The sequence below is a fragment of the Panthera pardus genome, unplaced genomic scaffold, assembly GCF_024362965.1.
Source record: "Panthera pardus isolate Hobbes unplaced genomic scaffold, ASM2436296v1 HiC_scaffold_10, whole genome shotgun sequence".
NCBI lineage: Eukaryota > Metazoa > Chordata > Mammalia > Carnivora > Felidae > Panthera > Panthera pardus.
This window is the reverse complement of record NW_026526655.1, coordinates 57,352,253-57,378,098: the sequence shown is the minus strand read 5'-3', so window position 1 is coordinate 57,378,098 and position 25,846 is coordinate 57,352,253. Positions and strand designations below refer to the sequence as shown.

General features: G+C 35.7%; 1 protein-coding gene across 4 annotated transcripts in view; it reads right to left on the bottom strand.

Annotated features, from left to right (window-relative positions):
- Window positions 1-9,502: 9,502 nt before the first annotated feature.
- Window positions 9,503-25,846, bottom strand: part of LNPK (lunapark, ER junction formation factor) — a 75,637-nt gene continuing 59,293 nt past the window's right edge. For 3 of the 4 annotated variants that reach the window (XM_019460216.2, XM_019460232.2, XM_019460207.2), the window contains 4 exons: window positions 20,615-20,720; window positions 19,265-19,335; window positions 17,935-18,105; window positions 9,503-10,523 (listed from right to left, as the gene is read on the bottom strand). In XM_019460216.2, coding sequence (XP_019315761.1) covers window positions 10,288-10,523; window positions 17,935-18,105; window positions 19,265-19,335; window positions 20,615-20,720 — 584 coding nt within the window. In that variant the 3' untranslated portion in view covers window positions 9,503-10,287. Of the gene's footprint in view, window positions 10,524-16,290; window positions 16,374-17,934; window positions 18,106-19,264; window positions 19,336-20,614; window positions 20,721-25,846 lie in introns of all 4 variants that reach the window. The other variant, XM_019460223.2, reaches the window with a different exon arrangement.

Sequence of the window (25,846 nt, the reverse complement as noted above, 5' to 3'; positions counted from 1 at the left end):
AAATCGTGTAGGAAATTTCTGGAGGTCCTTGGACCCTGTTATCCACCTCTGAACCAGGAAAAAAAAAAAAAGTATAGAGAAATAGTGAACTGGCTAATTGAGAAGTGTAGGCGGAGGCAGAAGAAGGGTAGGAAGTAGAAAAAGAGGGTTTCTGTTCTGGGCCACACTTGGCCTAGCATTTCCTATTCTCTACTTTTCACAGCAGCTCTGTGCACTACATATTATTTTTTGATAGCCACAGAAACTAAGGTTCAGAGAGGTTATGTAACATCTCCAAGGTCAGACTGCGGGAAAGTGGCAGAACCAAAATGTGAACCCGGTCTCCTGCCTTTTTTAAGTCCAGCATACGTTTCACTTAGCACTCACTAAGTCAGCTTACTGCTTGCCCATCTTGGGACTTCTCGAGAGAGAACTGAGCTATTAGCCTAAACTCATCCGCTAGACTGGGAACTCCCTGAGAGCAGGGGCCATGCGTCATTCATTTTCCATCTCCTGCGCCTGGCACGTAGAAGGCACTCATTAAAGGAGAAATGAATGTATAAATGATCACACTGGAGCGACAATCCCATAGAGAACGGCAGACACTCTCTACAGCTGTGTGTTGCTGCAACATAAAGGTCCCTGTCATCACTAAATACTCCTTTAGATGACCACTGGGAACAGACTTTAATACATTTGAAAACACATGTGGTAAAACGCTTTTGTAAAGAAACAGCATTTAATCCTTTTGAAAAATAACCTACTCATAAAACACAAAACAGCTTTACAACAATCTGCCTAAACTCATCAGGTCAGCAATTAACATCCTCTGGTAGTGAACTACTGCATCATATAAACACCAAACTCATGTGGAAAATAAGTGCATAAATTAGGACTATTTCTAAAGGTACTTAATTCTACAAAATTCATAATAAAAACTCCAATGCGTTTTGTTTTGCTTTTGCAATAATGGCTCTAAAGATGAAAACTAAAGCACCATTTCAATGTACTAAAGGTAATTGCAGCATTTACTGCTCATGTCATGTTGATGTATGACTATGTATCAAAGGTCATCCTTCTGTACTCATACATTATCAAATTTGAAAGCACAGTATTTGATTCTGACCAACCTTTAAACTGCCCACAATGCGTGTGAAAAATAGATGGAGTTCTACCTCGGGTTTGTTTTTTTTTTTTTAAATGAACCCATGTTTCGGAAGCAGAAGGGTCAAGAAGCCAGTGGCAAGGTTAGATGTCAGCACTATGAATCCCACACTGTCTTAGCTTATCAATGAGGTCTAGTACAATGATCACAAGCTAAAATTGCTGTACTAATGAAGACAAAGGTCTAAAAAATTAGATGGTACAGGCCCTCTGACGGAGGGCAGTACCTTGTGGGCGATAATGCAGAAATAAGGACATAAATCACTCTTTAGAGACAATAAAACCTATAATGAACAAAGTGAATTGTTTACATGTCTACTGGAGGCCCTGTTAAAAACTGAAGTGGCGACTGCCATACCTCTTGTTACTCATCTAGAACACAGCAGCCCTAAATTCAGCTTCTTTATTAAGACAAATCATCTGCTCCCCACTTCTCCTCTTCCAACTCCTAATACATAGCACGACTGTCCCCACAGACAGTTTAGTAGTTTTGTGCCATCCTACCCTGAAAGGAGTGCTGGATATTCACGCTTGCGTTGAACTATTGCTTACAACCATTTGCTGGGTGGATAAGTCACTCATACCCAAATCTACTAAAACCTGATGCTCTCCCCTTTGGTGGTTGGGGTGTGTGTGGAAGGGTAGGGAGAGGTGGAGAGCAGCAGGAAAGAGAAAATCCCCACACTTTAGTAATGATTGTGGTTGTCTTTCAATACATAAAATACTATTTAATTTCATCAAGCCCAACTACAGGAGATTGCCTACTGAAAAGAAGAAAGATCATACAAACCCACAGAGTCCAAGGTCTTCAAAAACTAAAAGAAAAAAAAAAAAGTGCTGAAAAGAATCCACAACATCCACCCAAAACATGTTTCAAGCATATCAATTTTATTTCAGCCTGTACTCAGTTTATAAAACTCACAGCATCCTAGTCTAAAACTTCGTGTATTATTTGGTTGTGTGAACAGTCATAATCAAGAATACAAGTTCATTCCAAACTTTGAGTCCTTTTGGTTCCTAGGAAAAAATATTTTTTAAAAAGCAAGCCACTATAATTTAATAAAATGTGTCAACTCTTGAAAGGTAGGCAAAGGCTTTAGAATTCTTGCTAGAGACAATAAGGCACAAATAGCCTATTTCATTTTTAGAAAAATAAATAACTTAGCCGACTATAATTCACAAAATATGTCATATGAGTGCAAGTTGTAATTAATACTTGCCATGTGCAGTATACAATACCTTTTAATGTTTTTTTTGAGGCAAGCACTCAGCTTTAAGGTCTCAATTCCAATGACCTATAAAATGAAAGAGGAAATATTCCTAAATTGTATTTTGTGAGTGTGTCTATCCAGACTCCACCAGATACGGTATCAAAAAAGCACCTACTTAATCCAGAAAGGTCCTAAATTAATATCAGTCATAACATTAAATGGGTCAGAAATGAGATAATAAAAATAAACAGAAAAAAAAATACCCCATTTGAAGTTAAATATGAGGTCATAGGGTGGGGAACGTAGAGATCATCGAGAATGGGGGTTAAACCACGTTATTTTATATACAATTTAGAAACCTTGCCCAAACATTGGATTCACGTGAGTTAGGGAACAGCTTCCACACTGTAATCCCACCAACTAGCACACTGGTTATCTCCAGTTCGGTTCATTCAGTTACTGAGCATCTATGTTGGGCACTAAGAATATAAAAACAAACGAACCTTCCCCACGCTCAGTGTGCTCACAGTTTCCATATCCTCAAATCTTGAGCTAGTGCTTCTCACTTTCTAGCCACAATTACTTTATTTATAGGGGTTTCAAAATAGAAGGAGCACACCAGCCACTGGGGCTGACCCGGTCAGGTCTCTCACTTACTTATATGAATCGACTCTCTAAACATACATGGAGCAGGCACCACACCAGGTTTTAGTTTTGTTTCGTGTTGCGTTGTTTGAGGAGAGCGCGAGTGAGAAAATACAAATCGGGGGGACACAGCCTGTCCTCAGCGTTCACAATCAAATGAGGGAGGCAGACAGTATAACAAGAGGTCAGGAGACTGTAAGTTACATATGAATGTATAAGGTACAATGAGAACAAAAAGTAACTGCTTAGGAAAGCTGAGGAAGAGGTCACTCAGAAGATTATAAACCGGGGGCTAAAAGAAGTGAGAGTTTAACAAGAATAGCATCATGTAAGCTCAGTGCAGAGCATCTCTCAGAAGCACCAAACACTCATCTGTGGTCAGAGCATAAGGGAGAGCAGTGGGAGAGAAAGCTGGACTAGGGTATCCTCCCAGGCCGCCTAAGGAGTCAGCTGTATACAAAGGAATCTTAGAATAGTTTTTTAAACTTGTGTTTTAGAAAGCTCCTACGGCAATATGGATGGATGAATCAAAAACAAAAATAAAAACAAAAACAAAAAAGACAAAGGAGACTATTGAAATTCACCTAAATTGTGAGGATTGAATTATCTGGCCCTCTCCCTACTCAATAATTCAAAGTTGAGATTTACAGAATTGCCCACACTATAAAATCTGCACGAAGACTACAGCAGTTATTTCCTACTCTGTGTGTGTGTGTGTGCACTTGCACGCACCCGGGTGTGCATACGACCCATTCAACAGCTAACTTATCGTGTCTTTTACATGCCAGCCACTAGGAATATATTGACAAGTAAAAACAGATAGGGGCCTGCCTTCAAGGAGTTCACAGTCTGGCGTAGGAGACAATGTTATGAAGGAATTTCAAGGGGAGGGTGTGTGAGTAGAGAGACAAGAGTTCAACTGAGAAGACTGTCCTGAAGAAGCAATACTTGAATGACCACAAAAATATGAGAAATCCAAAAGAACAGTAATCTATTCTTTCACCCAGCAAAAGAGAAGCCTCACAGATAGCGACTAGGACAAGGACTTAAGGATCCTAGGTTCTGGGGCGCCTGGGTGGCTCAGGTCATGATCTCACCATTCATGGGTTCGAGCCCTGTGTCCGGCTCTACACTGACAGTGGACGGCCTGCTTGGGATTCTTTCCCCGTCCTCTCTCCCTACCCGTCCTCCCCCTCATACTCTTTCTTTCAAAATAAACTTTTAAAAAAAAGGGTTAAAAAAAAAATCCTAGGTTCTGATTCCATTTACAACATCCATAAACTAAGAGGTCTTGGGGAATTAATTTAATTCCTGCTTGATAAGATTTCACCTCCTCACATGGTTGTAAGAGATGTATGTAAAAGTATCTAGCACCCAGGGCCTGACCAGGAGCAGGTATTCAAAAAATGTTAAGTCCCCACTTTCTTCACCCTTCAAAATCAGACTAAGATAAAAATATTTATTTTCACAAAAATAAACTATTTTCCCTAGTTTTCCTAAATCAAATGCCAGGGATCTGGTAAAAGTCTTTGGCAGCTGAAAATTTGGCCTGTTCCCATATAATCCTGGAATAAGAACTTAAAAAAACTAATTTATGAAGGAGATTTTTGAGAATACATTTTAATCTTCTCAGAGCTCTTCCAACTTCTACCATTTTTGCTGCCAAAGAAAAAAGGAAGGTATAAATATTAAAAAAAAAAAAAAACCTAGAGAAAAATGAAGCAGAAAATCTAGGTTGTAAAAAACATCAAATAATATAGAATTATATAAGTGGATAGTGTTTTCTTCTCCTAAAGTCTACAAGTAGTATAAATTAAACCACATAGCAGGACCTCTGGACAAAGAATGGAAAATTAAGTGGAAGCTAAGTTTCACACAAAGGCAAACTAAAGGGCACTTGGGGGGGATACCTACTATCCAATAAATTCAACAATTTTTTTTAATTTTTTTTTAATGTTTATTTATTTTTGAGACAGAGAGAGACAGAGCGTGAACGGGGGAGGGTCAGAGAGAGGGAGACACAGAATCTGAAACAGGCTCCAGGCTCTGAGCTGTCAGCACAGAGCCCGACGCGGGGCTCGAACTCACGGACTGCGAGATCGCGAGATCGTGACCTGAGCTGAAGTTGGACACTTAACCGACTGAGCCACCCAGGCGCCCCACCCCAACAATTTTTAAAAAAACATTTTTAAATAGTATCAAAGTAGAAAATGTAGATTCACTTCTGAGGAGGAAAGAAATTAGGTTGAGACAAATTAATAGTTTATGGAGCAATAAAATTTAGTAAGGTTTTTATTCTTTTTAATTTTTACTCTTATGTTTGTATTCTAATAAACGTACTCTGCTCTGTTTATAAATTTTTCTAAATTCAGAGCCTGAATACATTTACTTATCAGCTAGGTGGAGTTAATAAATTTAGATCTTCAATAAGTTTGAAACAGGAGTGCTTGGGTAGCTCAATCGGTTGAGAGCTTGAGTGTCTGACTCTTGATTTTGGCTCAGGTCATGATCTTACACTCGTGAGGCTGAGCCCTGTGTCAGGCTCCAAGCTCACCATGCTGAGCATGGGGCCTGCTTGGGATTCTCTCTGCCCCTCCCCCCGTTCACTCGCACATACCCACGCACTCTGTCTCTCAAAATAAACATTAAAAAAAAAAAAAAAAAAACCACTTTGAAACAAGTCAAATTACAAACTAAGATTTAGCAGATCATCAATTCATGATCATCTTTATATATATTAATAGTTATTTTGGAGTCCATAAACTATATCTAAATCTTTACAATTTTTACAATGAATTGAAGTTATACCATATAATAACTTACCACATTATTTTCTTCCGATTTTCTAAAGCAGCTCTGTTCTCCATGATTGTTTCAAAATAGCCAGTCACAATTCTGTAAATTACCCCCATTCTTTGACCCTTTGACTGATTTGCACACGATCTAACAGGTAGTATTATAATTTTGCAAAGTAATATTAGAAAAAAATAAGAAAACAGGTTACATTTTTAAAGTAATCTTAAACTCTAACACTATTATTGATTGGCAGTGTAAAATGGATGGTTCAGTATAAAGTATCCTGCATTAAGAGCTGAGATCTGAGTTCCAGCTTGGTTTAGATGCTAGCTACTCCTGTGACATTAAATCATTTAGCTTTTCTGACACACTCAGCATATAATACTTAATGACAATCATTATATAATTAGAATATCTCTCCCTTTCTCTCTGTCTCACACACAAAAACACATATACACTCAAAGCTGTAACTCTCCTGACTCAGTCGTGTTCTCCATAACATTGTATATCTAATGCATAAAATGCAAAAGACAAATTTCAGCAATAAAAGGCATAGGTTAACAACTAGCAAAATTTCCAAATGTGGGTTCTATTAGTATTTTGATGCAATTTGGCAACTATTTATTGAGTGTCCCCATGTCTGTGTGAGTGGGAGGATATCCCAAGCACGGGAAGAGGAAGCTAGGGGATTATAAAAAAAACTTTGCATATGCAAACCACAGAAAACATTAGGACAGCTACATTAGAAGTGGGACGGGGAGGGGAGCGGGGAGACCGGAGAACAATGGCAATAGTTGTGTTCTAGAAGCAAAATTACACAGGCTCTGTTGGCCCGATCAGTAAGTTTGAACCGCATCCCAAGAACAAGGAGGAATCATTGAACAGTTTAAGCAATGGTAGCAGGATTCCTTTTCCAATTCTGAAAATTCATTCGGGCTATAGTGCACATCATAAATAGCAAGTGGGCAAGACTGAAGATAGAAACCAGTGAAGAGACAGTTTGGAGATAATGGAAGCCTGAATTAGAAGGCAGCACAACAGTAATTAAGAACAAGACTTCTGAAGTAATTTGCCTACATTCAAATCCCAGATTTTCCATTGCCCAAGTTGCTTACTCTCTCTACAGCTCAGGTTTCTCATCTATAATCCAGAAATAAAAATCCTCACAGGGTTATGCCAAAGAACAAATAAAATAAGATACATACAACAGTTAGCATGTTGCCTGGCACAGAGTAAGAATGCAAATGTTTTATTATCATTTATTGACGTAATGTTAATGGGATGGAAAAATGAGAAAATAACTCGAAGATGTTTTGGAGACATAAACTGACAGTGAAGATATAAGAAAAAGGGGGAAAGGGCTGAATGGGCACTGTAGTTCAAACACATAATGTTTGAAAGTTTTGAAGGTCTGAAGGAGAAAATGGTGTTCGTTTTTTGATATACTGATTGTAAGAGACATTAAGAAGGCAGGTAAATATATCTCTCTGAAGTGAAGCAAACAGATCAAGGCTGGAGATTTGAGAATCAGAGAGACAGGTGTTAATTAAATCAATGGGGTTGATGAGATCCTCCAGGGACAGAATATGCAGAGTGAAAAAATGCTGGCACTAGGTAGAAGCTATGGAACACCAGTATTTAATGGGCGCACAGGGAAAGAGAAAGGACGCTGAGAGAAAGGGGCCAGGGTGTGAGAGGTCAAAAGCCAAAAGAACAAAAGAAAGTGTTTCAAACCAAGGGGAATGCTCAGCAATGTCAATACTGTCAAACAGTGAAATAAGTTAAGGACTGAGAGTTTTCACTGGATTTAGCAACAAGTTATTCATTCACATAATGAATATGTGTCAAACACTGTGTTAGACCTGGAGATACAGCCAAGCATAAGACAAAAAAAGAGCCTTGCACACACAGATTTTATGTTGCGAAGGCAGACAGTAAACTGGTAAACAAATAAAATACTGGAAGTGTCCAATAGTAGAGATTAAGTGATATGACAGAAAGCAACAGGCAGAGGCCAGCTTTAGACCAGGAATGTAAGAGCGTACCTCTCTGAGAAGAGACCATTTAAGCGGAGACCTAATGCAGGAACAGGCTTAGCGTGGTCACAGAATTGGAAGGGCCCGTGAAGCTGTAGCAAATGGTGGAAGAGGCATGGAGGGGTAGCAGCCAGACCATGTTTGTAGATCATGCTGAGGACACAGTAAGAAGAGTTTAGAAAATATCTGTTGAGCATTTCTTAGTAGGGAAGCTCACTCTAGCTAATGGCACTCAATAGTTTGTTTTTCCTAGCCTCAATAGTAGTTTCTTATAGTAGTCTTAAGAATCGGAACATTTTACCACTCTCGCAAACCATTAACTACTTATTACAATATCAGAATAACCTTTTCTGTTTTCAAGCGTACTATACAATCACTATACAATGGGTAAGCATGTTACCCATTGCATTAATTTTACTAATCCCCTTTTAACCTTCTTCCACATTTCTTGCAAAGTTATTTCTCATAATATTTGCTTGATTCTATCATTAAGTTATATTTCTCTGAAATACTCCTCATTTTCAAGCAATGTATATCAGAATTTGAATGTTTTAAAACAAGACGACTCAACAAGATGTTACTAAAATATTTATGAGCCCATAACGTACAAAATCTGATGGATTCACTCCCCCCACCCCAAAAAATTACATTCAGAGATGATATTCCACAGCTTCAGGTTCCTATTTCCTTAATCTATGTGTTTCTATACATGTATAAGATAGAGAAAAGCTGATGCAGAGAATACTGGCTTGATTCTGAGCAGCTGAATTCTATGTTCACATTATTTTTTCATTTCCTTATTTGCAAGAGGAAGAATTTATAGCCCTTCATATTTCACAAGGATATCAATAATATAAAATGCTACCATCTGCTTAATTATCTATGAATAATAGGCATATTATACAAATTATTTCTCACCTTCCCTATACTCCAACAAGTAGGTACCATACTTCCCATTTTACAGTTGAAAAACCAGTCTCAGGTTGAGTTACTTGCCCAAGACTGCAGAGCTGAAATTTAAAGCGTTTTGTAATCTCAAAAACTCTGGTCCCTGTGCCATAATGCCTCAGACTATTAACAGATTGGGTTCATTAAAATACCTATCATATATAAGATATTAAATCATAAATATGAATTTTTAATAACAAATATTATTTTATTAAATTTTTAATAAACTACGTACAATTTAGAAATATTTCCCATATGTACCATTCCTGTATATGCTTCCCTTTGGCATAACTTGATTTCAATTTTTTGAATAATGGAGAAGAAAGATAAAAGGAAAATAAGATCACCAACCACATTGTATGCAAGGTATGAGAATTACCATTCTGGGTCTAATTTTTTGCCAGTTAATACATATATTAAACCCAATGAACTACTAGTAACTACCTATTCTCACAATACTTATTTGTCTCTCAAAATAAAAAATTACAAATGGCTTAAGGTTTTCCCGAATCAGGAAACTCTAATCTCTGATTAGAACGTCTACATGTCACTATTTCTCTGAGTTTGAAAGGCAATTGGTCTGAACAGAAGCATCAAAATTTGCTCTCAGGAGAGTCTATGGATTAATTTTATTGTGAGCTCCCCTTACTAAGATTTTTCAGATAGCCAAGTCATCTACCAAGACACTGTCTGAAGAAGTCTAGATATTTAACAAAAAGAAACTGCTGCCAGATCATCTTTATTTTCCTTAACAATACACACACAAGAGCACAAAATTCACTTATAATATCACCATTATTTTACAAGTATAAATAATGCTCAGAATTCAAGTACAGTCAAGTGCAGAGATATTTCCTATATGTTAATATGTAAACATAAGCTAATTATATACATCATGTGCCTTTGGCCCAGCTGCAAAATAAGAAACATCAAAAAGAAACACTGCACTTGACTGTTCAGTTGCATTCTTACTGAGAATTCGTACCAATGCCTATATAGTTATTTGTAACTTTCATACCACTTAATGTAAATGCCTAAATAGACATTTCCCCTCCTGGAAAATATCTCAAGAATTAAAATTTTATCCATTTTTGATAATGAATTATTTAAAATCTTAATTGGGTTTCATTCCTTAAAACGAACACTATTAGAACTTACTCATAACCAAAGTTCTTCCTATGTCAAAATGGGTATTATTTACAGGTCACACATAGAGAAAACAAGAATGCTATGTTTGTTTACTTTTAGAATGGAAGAAAACATCTAAACGCTGGCTAAACAGTGTGGGTCTTTGTACATTCCAAAGGATCTTCCTTTAGTGATATCACTTGCCTTTAATTTAATACCCAGTAGCTACAATTCTGACATATTGAAATAGCTAAGTAATCTGAATTCAAATGATATCAAGCACATCCTTAGAGGGGAAAAAAAGAAAGCAGCACCTAAAAAGCAGTAACTGACATCAACAAGTCTACGAATGTCCAGTGGAAGGCACGTGGAAGCATTTACTACACTGCCATCAAAGATTCTCCACTGAGTTCAGGATTCGGAATAGAATCCACTCTGGGAACTGTTGATTTGGCTTCATTCACCGAGGTCTCCTCATTCTCGGTCTCTTGTCTCTCCTCTGGGTCCTCTGTGCCAGAAATTTTTTCAATCCCTTGGTTTGTCTGCTCTGTATCTGATATTTTCTGATCTGTCTGCTCTGTACTGTTATCAAGAACATCTTGTTCTTCTAAAGATTCTGAAAAGATAAAGAGTCAAGATTTTAGGCATACCCAAATGTTAACACTGCTAAATAAGATAAACAAAAGATAAGCACACACATACATGAACTAAGAAACAGAAGAATGGTCTAACATTATCCTTAAAATCTTTTAAAATATGTACTTAACTCCTTGTAGCATACCCATATATGAGTTGGTATGAATGAAGGATGAAAAAAAACAATTTGGGGAAAACAAATGCATAAACACACTTTTACCCAAAGCCCTATATTTTCCTAAAATTTAGCAACTTTCACAATATTCAGGAAATTTCGTAAAGATGTATTTGAAAGTTAAATGTCCAAATAAAGCAAACTAAGTTCCAACAGATTTATGTGCCATAAGAAAACAGTACAGCAAATGAGGCCAATGTATTAACTCCCAGATCATGTTTCCTGAAAGAACTATGTCCCTGGCACCCAGGCAACCCTGTAAACAATAAATGTGTGTGTGTGTGTGTGTGTGTGTGTGTGTGTGTGTGTGTGTGTAGGCTGTGCTATTCCCTACACTGATTTGCATCTCTATTATCCAAAGACTGGGGTGATCTGGATCTACCTTTTCCCATGAAAAGTCTCCCTTCAACCCTCTGCAAGACAAGTTCTCAGGATTTAAACCTCTGGGTCAGAATATGCTATATACCTAGAATACTAAGAGAAGGGAAGGGTCTTTGGCCCCTGTCGCCATAGTAGAAGCTAAGGGAGGGTCTTGGTTCCTACCTGAAAATTTACTCCCTTTAAACTCTCTTTTGAGTTTCATTAAACTCAAATCCCTAATAATAATTATTATTATTTTATTCAATAAAGTCCCTTTAATTCTTTAAAGTTTAAAAAAATTAAATGCCAGTGGGGAGGGGAAGATGTCAGAAGCAGAAAGCTTTGGGCCTCTTATTTTCCAAGTCAAAAATAAAAATCTAGCTTTTGTTTTTTGTAATAGATAGTAACAAATATCCTTGCTAGGAGAAATATCGTTAAATCACATCAGCTAAACAAATAAGCAGATTTTATTATGCTCATACAAGATCCCTTACGATACACTACAAATGTTATTAATTCAAAAAATCAGAGGAAAAACCAGTTTACATTAGTAAAAAGTTCAAGTTCAAGTTTAGTTCCTTTACAGTACAGGTCAGAGTCTTGCTAAATAAATAAAATTAGTTAATAGTTTTGCAAAGAAATTATGTGCTGTATGCACACAGAAATGTGGAGGTCTTACAAAGTCGTGGTTTACCATTATCAGTTTTAATAAATACAAATTATCTATATTTCACATATATAGTAATTATGTAATTACATATATAGTAATTCACATAAAGTAATTATGTCTTTAAACATATCTTGGACTATAGTTTACAGAATTAGTTACAACCTCCTTCCCTCTTTCATATATAGAATGAAAGGCCAAAATTCCACAGTTGGGAACATCCAAGTTAATGAGGTTTTACTGTATGAAAATTCACATGATCCCCAAAAGTAGTGAGTAATGTTCACAAATCCTATTTATGTCAAATGTCACAAAAATGCTATTCTCATCTTAAAAGGAACTGAAAATGGCATTGCTGTACCACTTGGAATCTTCCAAAACTCAAGGTAGAAAGGCAGTAGATTGTTTGAGTTTTGTTATATGAATGTTCCAGTGCATAAAGGAAAAGCAGAAAGTACATACGAAACTCTCTAAACATGTACAGAGCATTTCTGCCACAAGGGCAAGCAAGTTCTTCAGTGGAAAACTTCAGGAGTTGCCAACCATTTGTAATTCTACCCTCTCAGAAATTATCCAGGATAGAATTCTAAGACTCACGGTTTTCCACAACTCTCTGGCCATTGAGAGTTCTTACTTGCCAAGAACTTTACAATTTGTTATATTTTAGAAAGCCTTCTGAAAAAAAAAAAAACACAAAACAAAACAATAAAGCCACACAAAATGAAAAGAAAAAGCTCAGAATCCGGGACTCACCAATAAATGTGTTTAAGTGAATAGAGGCCCATGTAATTTGTCACGTTGTCTGACCAACTGCCTCAGTACTGAACTTAAACAGAAGTACTCAAGTTGATTGTTTATCATCTTAAAGCTTTGTCATGTAACTATTTTCAGAAGCAGACACATCATTGGTCAAATCCAATTTAATTAAAAAATTCTGGGGTCTTAAAGCAGATAACACAAAAAGAAGTACTACAATACTTAAATTTTTAAATGTCTATTAAGATGAATTCTAAGAAATACCATGGGCTATCATAATTAGAAAATGACATCGGGGCGCCTGGGTGGCTCAGTCAGTTAAGCAACCAACTTCAGCTCAGGTGATGATCTCGCAGTTTGTGAGTTCAAGCCTCGTGTCGGGCTCTGTGCTGACAACTCAGAGCCTGGAGCCTACTTCAGATTCTGTGTCTCCCACTCTCTCTACCCCTCCCCTGCTCACCCTCTGTGTCTCTCTGTCTCTCAAAAATAAATATTAAAGAAAAAAAAATTTTAATTAAAAAAAAAGAAAATGACATCATACACAAAGTTTGCTTGTCAATACTGTATCATATTGCAAAGAATACACAGAATACTAAAAATTGGTGAAATTATGGGTAGGGCTTGAAAATAATCAAAAAGCTATTAATGACTACTTCTCCTCTCCCAGGTTAATTTGCAGAAAAGTCATTTTAAGAATAGTAATACTACAGAAAAACCAGTATGTGTCATGATGCCTATATTGCAGACATAAGTCTAAATGACATAAATATTCGATTTTTAGGTGCCAATGCCATTTTGTGAAAAGTCATCCAAACAAGATTTAAGTGAATTAGGTGTACAAGATTAACAGAGAATTACGTGTTTAATAACTAAACCACAGGGCTTTATAATAAGATCATTAAATGTATTCTAAATTTACTTTATTTCTATGGGAGAATATCATTTGCCTATTCTAATAAAAACAGCAAATTTTTTCTGCAAAGTTGTAGTTTAAAATAGCTTGGTGGTAAAAAATACATTACAAAAGATGTCAACATCTGGGCAGAAAATACTAAAAAAGAAACCAGCCTGTGTGTTTACACTAATTAAACAGGCCTCTTCTCCCCTGTGCAAAACCAATTTAACACCAAAATTAAAACAAAGTTACCTGAATGACCTATGTAAGAAAATTTTAAAAATCAGTTTCGGCAAGCATAATGTTAAGAAACCAACATATCACAATCATAAAACAAAAATGACCCATGGAATTTGTTCCTTCCCCCACTCCTACCCCCTGCCCCACTCTCACCTCAGTATCTTTGAGAGAGAAGCTTTCTCTACCAAATTGTAACAACTGGCTTCCAGTTGGTTTGGGCAAAGCCTCCACTCAGCTAGATAACTCAAACTCATAACACTGAGTATAACTGTATAACAAATACCAATGTCTCATCTATAAACCATGCACATGCAAAAACATGTAAGAACATCACCTTACTTTTAGGTTTTTATTCTAGCTCTTGAAAGAATAATTTTCTAAGAAAACTAAAGAATAGTCTAGCAAAACAAATTCATGTATTTCCTTTAGAAATATATAATTTCCACAGGGAAAAAAACCCCACGATTCTATTTAGTTTATGCCTTTGAAAACCCTTCATATTTTAGTGGATTCATTTAGATTCTTACTTTTTATTCCTTTTACAATAACAAAAATTTGTCTTGCTAATGCATCAAACTTTTGCCTTGCCCACACATCAGTACCCACTATATGTGTAAAACTTACCCAAAGGAGAATTTGTTCAAATAAAATGAACAGTTTGTCTTTGAACTAACTCATAGGTTTTAAGCAAAGCAGTTTTTACAAGATTTTTCTGCCTTCAGGAAAATGGTCAACTTATATTAAGGAACAAAGACATGAATCCCATCTCATCTCAAAACTTAACCCAATAGTTCAATGAATAAAATTCAATTAAATAAAAACCACCTATGAGAAAATAACTCATAATGAGCAATAGAATATTGTTTAACAATAGTACTGTTATTTAGCATTGGTAAAAAAAAAATCCATTAGATGAGTAAGAAATGTCATTATTAGGCAACAATGTAAAACTATTAGGTGAAGGCGTTTTAGAAAAGAGAATCAGAAGGGCATAAGATCTCTATGTCTAAAACAAACATGCAAAAACATCCTATAGGCAAATATACACCTTGAGGAAGCTGTACATAATTAAATATCAACAAAGGTACAAGCTTTTTGGATCTGATAAATACATAGAATTCAACAAAGTTTACATTATCAAATAGTTCAATTTCCTAGAGCCTCACAACAAACAACACTAAAAATAGAATTTTCTCTAGTTTAACATACCTAACAGTAACAGTATATTGCTTAAAAGAAAAAAGCAGAAATCAATTACCAAGATAAATTTCACCTTAAATGAATTTTACTATTTTTGATAATATTGATTAAAGGCCATGAGTTTTACTATTAGCAAATTATTTCCAATTAAGTAAAAGCTATTTTTTATTAAAATAATTACATATGAGCTAGACAAATACAACTGAGCAATTAGAACAACATTAACATTTTTCAAACATGCTAACCTAAAATCACCGTACTGGTACACTAACAATACAGAAATCTCTTTTTCTAATTATTATCATAGTTAACAAAAAAGAATGCTACATATCAAGTATTCTGGAAAGCACATTTTAACAAAGCAAAACTGATAAACCACTTTAATGTGGCTTAGCGGAGATTCAGGTATTATTGCACCACTCATTTAGCCATAAAAGAAACCCAGTAACCTAAAAGTACTTCATTACTTTGGCATACCACATCTAGTATGCTCCTAGATAAAAAGAAAATCCATAGTCCTAACTTCTTGTGTTTCTTCAATATTCTATTACCAAAGCATCTGGACACACAATTCTAGAAAAAAAATTCTAGGAATCCAAATGAGTAATTAACGGGAGAAATTTCTTCCAGGTCTCCTTCTTTGATGAAAACTTTCCAACATTTCATAAGTTGTTCTAAAGAGTGATCCAAAAATTTTTCAAAAACCTTGTGTCTCATCCTAAATGCAAAATCTCCCAGTAGCAGAATCAAGACAAAACTTAATTTCAAAGTCTTATATCATAGATTGAAAAAAAAAAAAAAGGCTGCTTCTAATGACTCAAGATTATTCATATAAATGGTTATAGAATATTTGTTGAAAGAAAAATCCAGATGGAAAAAAGTTACCTTTTAGTTCCATCTGTGAATTCAATCACCTAATCTCTGCAGTTTCTATAATGACTAAGGAGCTACTTCACTACTTTTAAAAAATATGAAAATAAAAGCAGGAAAGATTTTTTTTTTCTTTTGGACCTCAAGTTTTTACATCAAGAATGTGGAAATCAGAAATATAAGCCCTCCATTATACTGGCTCTTGGCACCAAAAGTAGATGATTGAGATGATATGGCCTTACTTACTGTTCAATTTAAACTTAAGGGTATGCCGCCAGCAGTCACAACAAATGCAGCTTCATCTTTCATCAGAATACTTCCTAGTCGTCTACTAAAGAACTGCAGCTTGGAAATGATAACTGTGTATCACAGTGCTGAGACAGAATCTTGGAGAAAAGTTTCAATCTTCTGGAAAGCCAAAGAAGTAAAAAATTCTCATAGCCATTTCAATGAATCCAAAGAGAAGTATGAAAAAGTTACTCCTCCAAAGACCATCTCAACCAAATGGAATTGTTGCTTCAGTTTCCAGCCCTACACAGCTGTCAGACCTTGCCTCAAGCTTTGTCTTCACCTACAAACATTACCTTATTAGGGCTGAGTCTGAGCCAGTTAGACTTCGTTCTGGAGATTTCAGATAGAAAATGAGACATCTGGGGTATTGCTCCTCCTAGATTTGATGAGAAGGAAAGGTATAGCTGGGTGTTGTTTACTAACTATCCATCTCAACCCTGGGAGAAGATATAAAGCATGGGACTCATCAAGATTTTTATTTTGTTGGCTGTTTTTCCTTTTGTTTCTTTTTTGTGTGTGTGTCCGAACTATTGGCTTTCAAATATTCACTTTAGCTTTCATAAGCAAGGTTACTTATTTATGGAAAGGACTTCAAATTTTCCTGTAGGCATCTTCAGTATGAAATTCCTTAGTTTTCAGTTCCAAGAGGCTGCAATAGCAAGGCAGGTGATTTGCATGCAATAATCAGCTTCAGAGCATGACTTAAGCAAAAGAAAAAATGTGATATGTTTGGAGTTGATACTGCAGACTTGGAGAAAATGAATGTATTGATTCAGTGTTGAAAGTATACACACTTCTTGTCATGGTTATCTGTGTTCAAATTCATTCTGATGCATGTTAGTAAGCCAAAAGCCAAGCCCAAATCAACACACGTATTTTAGGTTCGCTCTTCAAAGTTAAAAAAAAAAAAAAAAAAAGATACTCAAATTTTTATATTAACCTTCCGATATCTGAAAATTCACTGCTTTATTGTTCTCAGTTAAAGCAGTTTTTTCACTACTCAGTGTTTGTATAAAGAAGAAATCAAATATCTATAAATGAGAATTCCTAGAAATTAAAAGGATGAATACAGACTGCTAAATACACTATGTGAACTAAACTTCGAATATGGATTTTTTTCTACATCAGGCATAGCACCAAAATATCATGGCCTGTGCCATAATTTTAGCATCTCCATGACTAGGAGCTGCTTAACAAATAGCTCCCCACCTCATATTAACAAGAAACAGTTGGCAATTAATAGTCAGATCTTCCACCTCATCTTTTCCATTTGCTTATGAAACTTCCACAAGAAGTCCTAAAACAGAATTAAAGATGAATCCTAAAAACCAATGAATTCTGATAAATTCTGTTTCTCTTTTGCAAAAGGTTGTTTTACATCAAAGGCATACAGCAGCAATGTTAAATCTTGTGCACCTCAATAAATTGTTTCAAAGAAACACCAGTCCTATCAACATACTTATCCAAAGAATGCCAAGGACGACTTTCCAGTTCCAAAGTTTCTTGCTTCTGGTAACCTTACCAATTCCAATGGTAGGCACGAATCTATTTTATCAATGTTAACTACAAATTATAGCAGAATTTTACCCTTACAAGTAGTTGCGTAATTCTTATAACATGCTTCACTTAAATAAATTGAAAAAATGATTCCATTAAAGTACCACTAGTCAAATCTCCCAACAGTTCCTAGATGTCACTCCATAAACAATGTTTACCCAGCTGTGGGTGGATGCTGCTTAACACAGGGTAACCTACATTTTAAACCTGAAACACATCATACCAATCACACAGGAGGGCTGAGTATCAGAGCAATAGCTGATATATGCATGCTGCAAAATCTGATAAATTAATCCATTCTTATCTAAAAGCATTATGCTTTTAATGTTAAATAGCAAACATTATTAAGAGATAAAACTTTTTAATTAACATATTCATACCTTCACTGGTCTGGTTCTCTGACGAAATCACACTCCCTGAGGGCAAGGGACCAACTGAACTTGAGCTTTCCACTGCCTGCCTCTTCTCAAAACTAAACTCTGGAAGTCTTGGAGCCTGAGGTCTAGTTTTTCTTGCAGGATTCAAGAAAAAACAGTAGGCACATCGAAAAGCTGCAGAGAATTTTTTTAAAAAATAAACCAAACCACAAACCAAAAAAAAAAAAAAATTCAAGGACAAATCAGATCATTCTCAAGATTACTTTTGCAAATAGTCAAAGAACCCTTCAAAAGTTATTTATCCCTTGTGAAACTACATCTAGTTTTAATAACAATGCCAGGTGCTCTAACAAAAGCTAATTTTAAAGCATAATTTCTAATTATTATTAGAATTAGAATATTAATTTTAAAACAGAAAAGTCAGAGAAAGACAGATATATGTTTTCAGTCATATGAGGAATTTGAGAAACTTAACAGAAGACCATGGGAGAAGGGAAGGAGAAAAAAGTAGTTTCAACCAGAGAGGGAGGCAAATCATAAGAGACTCTTAAATACAGAGAACAAACTGAAGGTGGATGGGGGGGGGGGGGGGGTTGAGGAATACGTAATGGACATTGAAAAGAACACTTGTTGGGATGAGCACTGAGTGTTGTATGTAAGCAATGAGTCATGGGAATCTACTCCCGAAGCCAAGAGCACACTATGTACACTGTATGTTAGCTAACTTGACAATAAATTGTATTTTTAAAAATAATAAATAAATAATAAGTAAATAAATAAATCAGAAAAGATGGTAAGTTACACAGCAGGTTATCTAATAGCAAAATAATATTAATATTATGATCCAAATGTATTACAGAAATTACATTTCTAGTCACTATAATCATTAGGGATTTTAAAATCCAGAACATTGCTCACGTGCCCAAGAAACTATAGTATGTCATATTTAAGAAACATAAGTAATTTAGTACAATAATTTTTAATAGTGGCTGCACATGAGAATCCTCTGAGGAGCTTAAAAAAAAAAAGCTTGGACCTACCCCAAATCAATTAAAACAGACTCTTAGTTGGTGGGTCTTGGGCATGGTATTTTTAAAAGCTCTTCAGGTGATTGTGATGCACAATGAAGTTTGAAAAGACCTAGAAGTTGTACACTATATGAGGAAAAAACCTGCATTGTTGTTCCTGCTTTGCTCTGTGTTCTAAAATAAGGACAATATGCCTGAACAATACAAACAGAGCACCTAAAACAAAGTGACATTACATGGGACTTGGCATAGGATGAAATATTTAAGAGTAAAATATTTTAATCTAAATGCCCAATAATTCTTACCAATGTATTCAAATTCTTCTTTCAAAGCCATTCCATTATGAGAAAAACACTGCTGACATATAAGGGCATACCTACACCAAAAGGAAAAATGAACAGATCAGTTACAAATGCAGACAAAGCCCATGAAAATAGCCATCACAGCTAACCAATATTTTACACAGCTAAATATGCCATAACAGACTAAATGTTACTTAGTAAACAATAAACAATACCCTTTAACCGTAACAGCCAAAATTTCAACCTTTCTAAAATATAATTTATACACAAAACGAAAAACAAACTAAGCAACAGTCAAATGAATATATCCTTACTAAGGTAACAAACATATTCAGTAACAGAACACTTAAATTTCAGTACTTCCTAACATATATTTCTGACGATAATAGACCCAAAATCCGTGGTCAGATTAGATTGGAAAAGATGGAACCCCTTAGTGATTCACAATGAATGTTATTAAAACTTCTGAAAAATAAATAAAACAAAACAAAACAAAATAAAATAAAATAAAATAAAATAAAAATAAAACTTCTGAGAAGTCTGTAGTAAAGAAATGAATTTGTTTAGTCCAGTCCAAAGGTTAACTTCCAAACATCACGATTGCTGTGTCTATCCTAGTTATACATCTTCCTCATTTCCTATTTATACATTCTCTCTGTTCTCTGTGTATGCACTTAACACTTGGCCCGACCAAACAACAACTTGTCTGTTTTGAATAATATACAATTATTACATTAACATTAAATTCTAGTCCTTTTATTGAAATAATATTAACCAATAACCTTGTCAAATATTCTAGTCTACTATCCTAAAGTATTTTTGAAAAGTCTATATTATGACAGTTGCTCTGCTCACATCACCCCTATCTTCCTAGAATTATTGTAAAAATCAAATAAGATAATAATTGGAAAACTATTTTGAAAACCATAGTGTCAAACATATCTAAATTGTCCTCGTTGCCATTAAAATCATTACCATCACCGACTCCCATACTGACATCTATAAAACCCCATCTTACAAACTACCAAGTTTTCACTATTTGTGTGCTCTTCAAGTTTAAAAGTTTCATACAAATGATTTAATTTCTCTAAAAATAATCTTATAGTAGGGTTACAACAGTTTTTGTTCTCTCTATATATTTTTTTGTATTTTATCAAAACTCTTACCAAAAAACAACTGAGTATGTTCTCTTTTACAGGGACATAAAATATTCTATTATGTTCTAAAATCAGGAAACAGGAGTCACAAAACCATAGAATGTCTAGTGTGCATGCACGCACACACACACACACACACCCTTTTGACCAATAAACTTCTTCATTTTCATTTACCTACCACCCTAACAAACATTACCTGTTCTGTGGACCATCACCAACTAAATATTCAACAATTCTATCCAGAGCACCTCGCTCTCGGGGGAGAATGGGTCTTGCTAAAGGTGGACCTGGAGGATGAAGACCTAGTAAAGGAACAATAAAATTTATTTATATAGTTATTTTTACATAATACATATTTAAATATTACTCACATATTTATTTATATGTATAAAATACATTTAAATTTTAATTAACTTACCAAGTACTATCCATGCTTGTCAGAACTTTTGAAAGATTTTAACAAAAATAACAGCAATTCTTATAAATCTCTTCAGAGCATTCAGGTTTTCATTAAAAATATATACTACAAAATATGTTAAATTATGTTCTATATCAAAACCGTCAACATAATCTATTAAGAAATGAAGCTACATTGGTCTCTGTACAAACTAATTTTTAAAATGCCCAGATTCTTAAAATCTTATGTAATAACAAATTAGGAGACTTCCATTTGGGGCAATAATAGAGTAAAACAGGGGTCAGATTTACCTTCCACCTAAAACAACTAAAATACTATGCAAAATATATTATGAAACAGTTGTAAGGACATTAAAAATCAGGCAAGGTAGGATAAAGATTCCTGAGAGACCAAAAGCAAGTAAGATGAACCTACAATTGCCCCAGCTTGTTGCCTGGAGAAAATCTCTAGGCAACAGCTCAGGGAGGGTAAACCCAGCTGAAATGTATCAGTCTCCCTAAATTTGAGAAGATAAAGCTGGAACTCTAGGAAGACCAAGGCAGCTTGGGTTTACAGGAAGAGTACTAGAGAGAAGAAAATGCACAGAGCAAGAACACCAAAGATCTACAGAGGATCCCTGAGACTATTCAACAGAGTACTGACTGGTACATGTGTATGATGAAACTGAGGACAGAGAAAGAATTGCCCCCAAATATTAAAGGTAATAGTGTTCACATGGGGCCAAAGTATAGCACGTTCTCACCAACCAGAGTGGAAAACTTCATAACTCACAGGTCACTGGGTAAGCATTCAGAGGACCTTATAGAGACATAAAAACATCCAGTGTTCAATAACATAAAACTTAGAATGCCTGATATCAGATTAAAAATTATTAGACATGATGGGGCACCTGGGTGACTCAGTGGGTTAAGCGTCTGACTTAGGCACAGGTCATGATCTCATGGTTTGTGAGTTCAGCCCTATGGCGGGCCCTGTCCTGACAGCTCAGAGACTGGGGCCTGCTCCGGATTCTGTTTCTCCCTCTCCCCCACTCATGCGCTGTCTCTCTCAAAAACTAAGCATTAACCAAGAACCATAAAATACCTAGGAATAAACCTAACCAAAGATGTAAAAGATCTGTATGCTGAAAACTATAGAGAGCTTATGAAGGAAATTGAAGAAGACACAAAGTAATGGAAAAACATTCCATGCTCATGGATTAAAAGAATAAATATTGTTAAAATGTCAATACGACCCAAAGCAATCTACACATTCAATGCAATCCCAATCAAAATTGCACCGGCATTCTTCTTGAAGTTAGAACAAACAATCCTAAAATTTGTATGGAACCACAAAAGACTCCAAATAGCCAAAGTAATACTGAAGAAGAAAACCAAAGCAGGAGGCATCACAATCCCTGAGTTTAACCTCTACTACAAAGCTGTAATCATCAAGACAGCATGGTATTGGCACAAAAACAGACACATAGACCAATGGAATAGAACAGAGAACCCAGAATTGGACCCACAAATGTATGGCCAACTAATCTTTGACAAAGCAGGAAAGAGTATCCAGTGGTAAAAAAGATAGTCTCTTTAGCAAATGGTGCTGGGAGAACGGGACAGCAACATGCAGAAGAATGAAAACTAGACCACTTTCTTACACCATACACAAAAATAAACTTAAAATGGATGAAAGACCTGAATGTGAGACAGAAAACTATCAAAACCCTAGAGGAGAAAGCAGGAAAAAACCTCTTTGACCTCAGCCAGAGCAATTTCTTACTCAACACATCTCCAAAGGCAAGGGAATTCAAAGCAAAAATGAACTATTGGGACCTCATCAAGATAAAAAGCTTCTGCACCGCAAAGGAAACAATCAACAAAACTAAAAGGCAACCGACGAAATGGGAAAAGATATTTGCAAATGACATATCGGATAAAGGGCTAGTATCCAAAATCTATAAAGAACTCACCAAACTCCACACCTGAAAAACAAATAATCCAGTGAAGAAATGGGCAGAAGACATGAATAGACACTTTTCCAAAGAAGATATCCAGATGGCTAACAGAAATATGAAAAGATGTTCAACATCACTCATCATCAGGGAAATACAGATCAAAGCCACACTGAGATACCACCTCACACCACTCAGAGTGGCTAAAATGAACATATCAGGAGACTATAGATGCTGGCGAGGATGTGGAGAAACAGGAACCCTCTTGCACTGGTGGTGGGAATGCAAACTGGTGCAGCTTCTCCGGAAAAGTGTGGAGGTTCCTCAAAAAATTAAAAATAGAACTACCCTATGACCCAGCAATAGCATTGCTAAGAATTGACCCAAGGGATACAGGAGTGCTGATGCACAGGGGCACTTGTACCCCAATGTTTATAGCAGCACTTTCAACAATAGCTAAATTATGGAAAGAGCCTAAAAGTCCATCAACTGATGAATGGATAAAGATATGGCTTATATATACAATGGAATACTACTTGACAATGAGAAAGAATGAAATCCTGCCATTTGTGGCAATGTGGATGGAACTGAAAGGTATTATGCTAAGTGAAATAAGTCAGTCAGAGAAAGACAGATAGCATATGTTTTCACTCACATGTGGATCTTGAGAAACTTAACAGAAGACCATGGGGGAAGAGAAGGGGGAAAAAAAAAAAACAGTTACAGAGAGGGAGGGAGGCAAACCATAAGAGACTCTTAAATACAGAGAACAAATTGAGGGTTGATGGGGGAGAAGGGAAAATGGGGGATGGGCATTGACCCATAAATTTAATTAAGTTAAAAAAAAGCATTAAAAAATTATTAGACATGCAAATAAGCAGGAAAATACAACCCATAATGAGAAAAATAACCAAAAATGACCTAGAAATGACAGTTTATAGAATTAGTAGACAAATACACATTATTTTAAAGCTTTGTATTTTGTTGGTTTTTTTTACATGTATTTATTTTTCAGAGACAGACAGAGCATGAGTGGGGGAGGGGCAGAGACAGAGAGGGAGACACAGAGTTCGAAGCAGGGTCCTGACCCTGAGCTGTCAGCACAGAGCCCGACACAGGGCTCTGTGAGATCATGACCTGAGCTGAAGTTGGACGCTTAACTGACTGAGCCACTCAGGCGCCTCAGTAGACAAATATATGCTTATTATGACTCTATTCTATATGCTTGAGAATCTACAGGAAAGATTCAATGTGGTAGTAAAGAAATGGAAAAATTTAAAAGACCTAAACTGAACTTCTACAAATGAAAACTATAATGTCTAGGATGAAAAGTCTGCTGATGGGATAAATAGCACTTTGGATATTACAGGGAAAAGAAAAAGTAAATTTGAAGATATAGCAATAGAAACCATACAAAATGAAACACAAAGAAAAGCCTATAAATTTTTTTAAAAAATCATCACCAAGCTGCATAATATGCATATAATTGGAGTCCATAAGAAAGGAAAGAGAAAACAGTACTGCAAAAAAATAATGCACAAAAATTTTCCAAATTTGATGAAAGCTATAAACCCACAAATCCAAGAATATTAACAAACCCTAAGCACAAGAAATAATTTTGCACCAAGGCACAGATCATCAAATTGCTTAAGACCAGTGATAAGGAGAAAATCTTAAACACCATCATAAAAAGGTGCATTACATACAGAGAAACAGAGATAAGAATGACAGATTTCACATCAGAAAATAAGAAAACCAAAAGATAGTAAAACAATATTTTTAAAGAAAAACTATCAATTAGAATTCCGTATTAGCAAAAACATCTTTTAAAAATGAAGGCAAAATTAAAACTTTTTCAAACGTACAAAACTGAAAGAATTCATCATTTGCAGAACTGCACTGTAAAAATGTTAAAAGAAGTCCTCAGGCAGAAGGAAAATGACATCAGACACAAAGTGGGATCTATACAAAGGAAAGAAAAATAACGAAAATGGTTACCATGCGGGTAAATATAGAAAACTTTCATTATTTAAATCCCTTTAAAATATAATTGATAGCTTAAAGGAAAAATAACTCTTTTTGTGTGTGTGGTTTACAACATATCTAGAAGTAAAATGTATGGAAATAATAGCACAAAGTCCAGGAAAGGAGAAACCTAAGTATACTGTTGTTAGAATCTCAAACTACTTGTGAACTGGTATTATATCACTTGAAGGTGAACTGTAAGTTAAAGTATATACATATAAGACATATGTAAACCCCAAAACACCCACTAAAATAATGTGAAAAAGGGGCACCTGGGTGGCTCAGTCGGTTAAGCGTCCGACTTCGGCTCAGGTCATGATCTCACAGTTTGTGAGTTCAAGCCCACGTCGGGCTCTGTGCTGTCAGCTCAGAGCCTGGAGCCTGCTTCGGATTCTGTGTCTCCTTCTCTCTCTGCCCCTCCCCCACTTGTGCTCTGTCTCTCTCTCTCAAAAATAAATAAATGTAAAAAAAAAAAAATTTAAATAACATGAGAAAGCAATACAGTTAGTAAGGCAATGAAAAAGGATAAAATAAAATAAAAGATACTCAATTCAAAAGAAGGCAGAGAAGTAATAGAACAGAAGGGACAAATAGAAAAAAAAATAAATAGCACAATAGAAGACTGAAACTCAAACCCAAATATACCAACCATATTAAATGTATGTAGCCCAAACATCTCCATTATGAGCCAAAGATGTCAGAATAGATTAAAAAGCAAGACCTGATATATGTTGTTTCAAAAAAAAAAAAATTAAAATACAAAGATACAAGGGCGCCTGGGTGGCTCAGTCAGTTGACTGGGTGGCTGAGTCATGATCTCACAGCTGTGAGTTTGAGCCCCGCATCAGGCTCTGTGCTGGCAGCTCAGAACCTGGAGCCTACTTCAGATTCTGTGTCTCCCTCTCTCTCTGCCCCTCCCCTGCTCACACTCTGTCTCTCTCTCCTTCAAAAATAAATAAACATTGGAGTGCCTGGGTGGCTCAGTCAGTTGAGTGTCCGACTTTGGCTCAGGATCTCACAGTTCAGTTCGTAAGTTCGAGCCCCGCGTC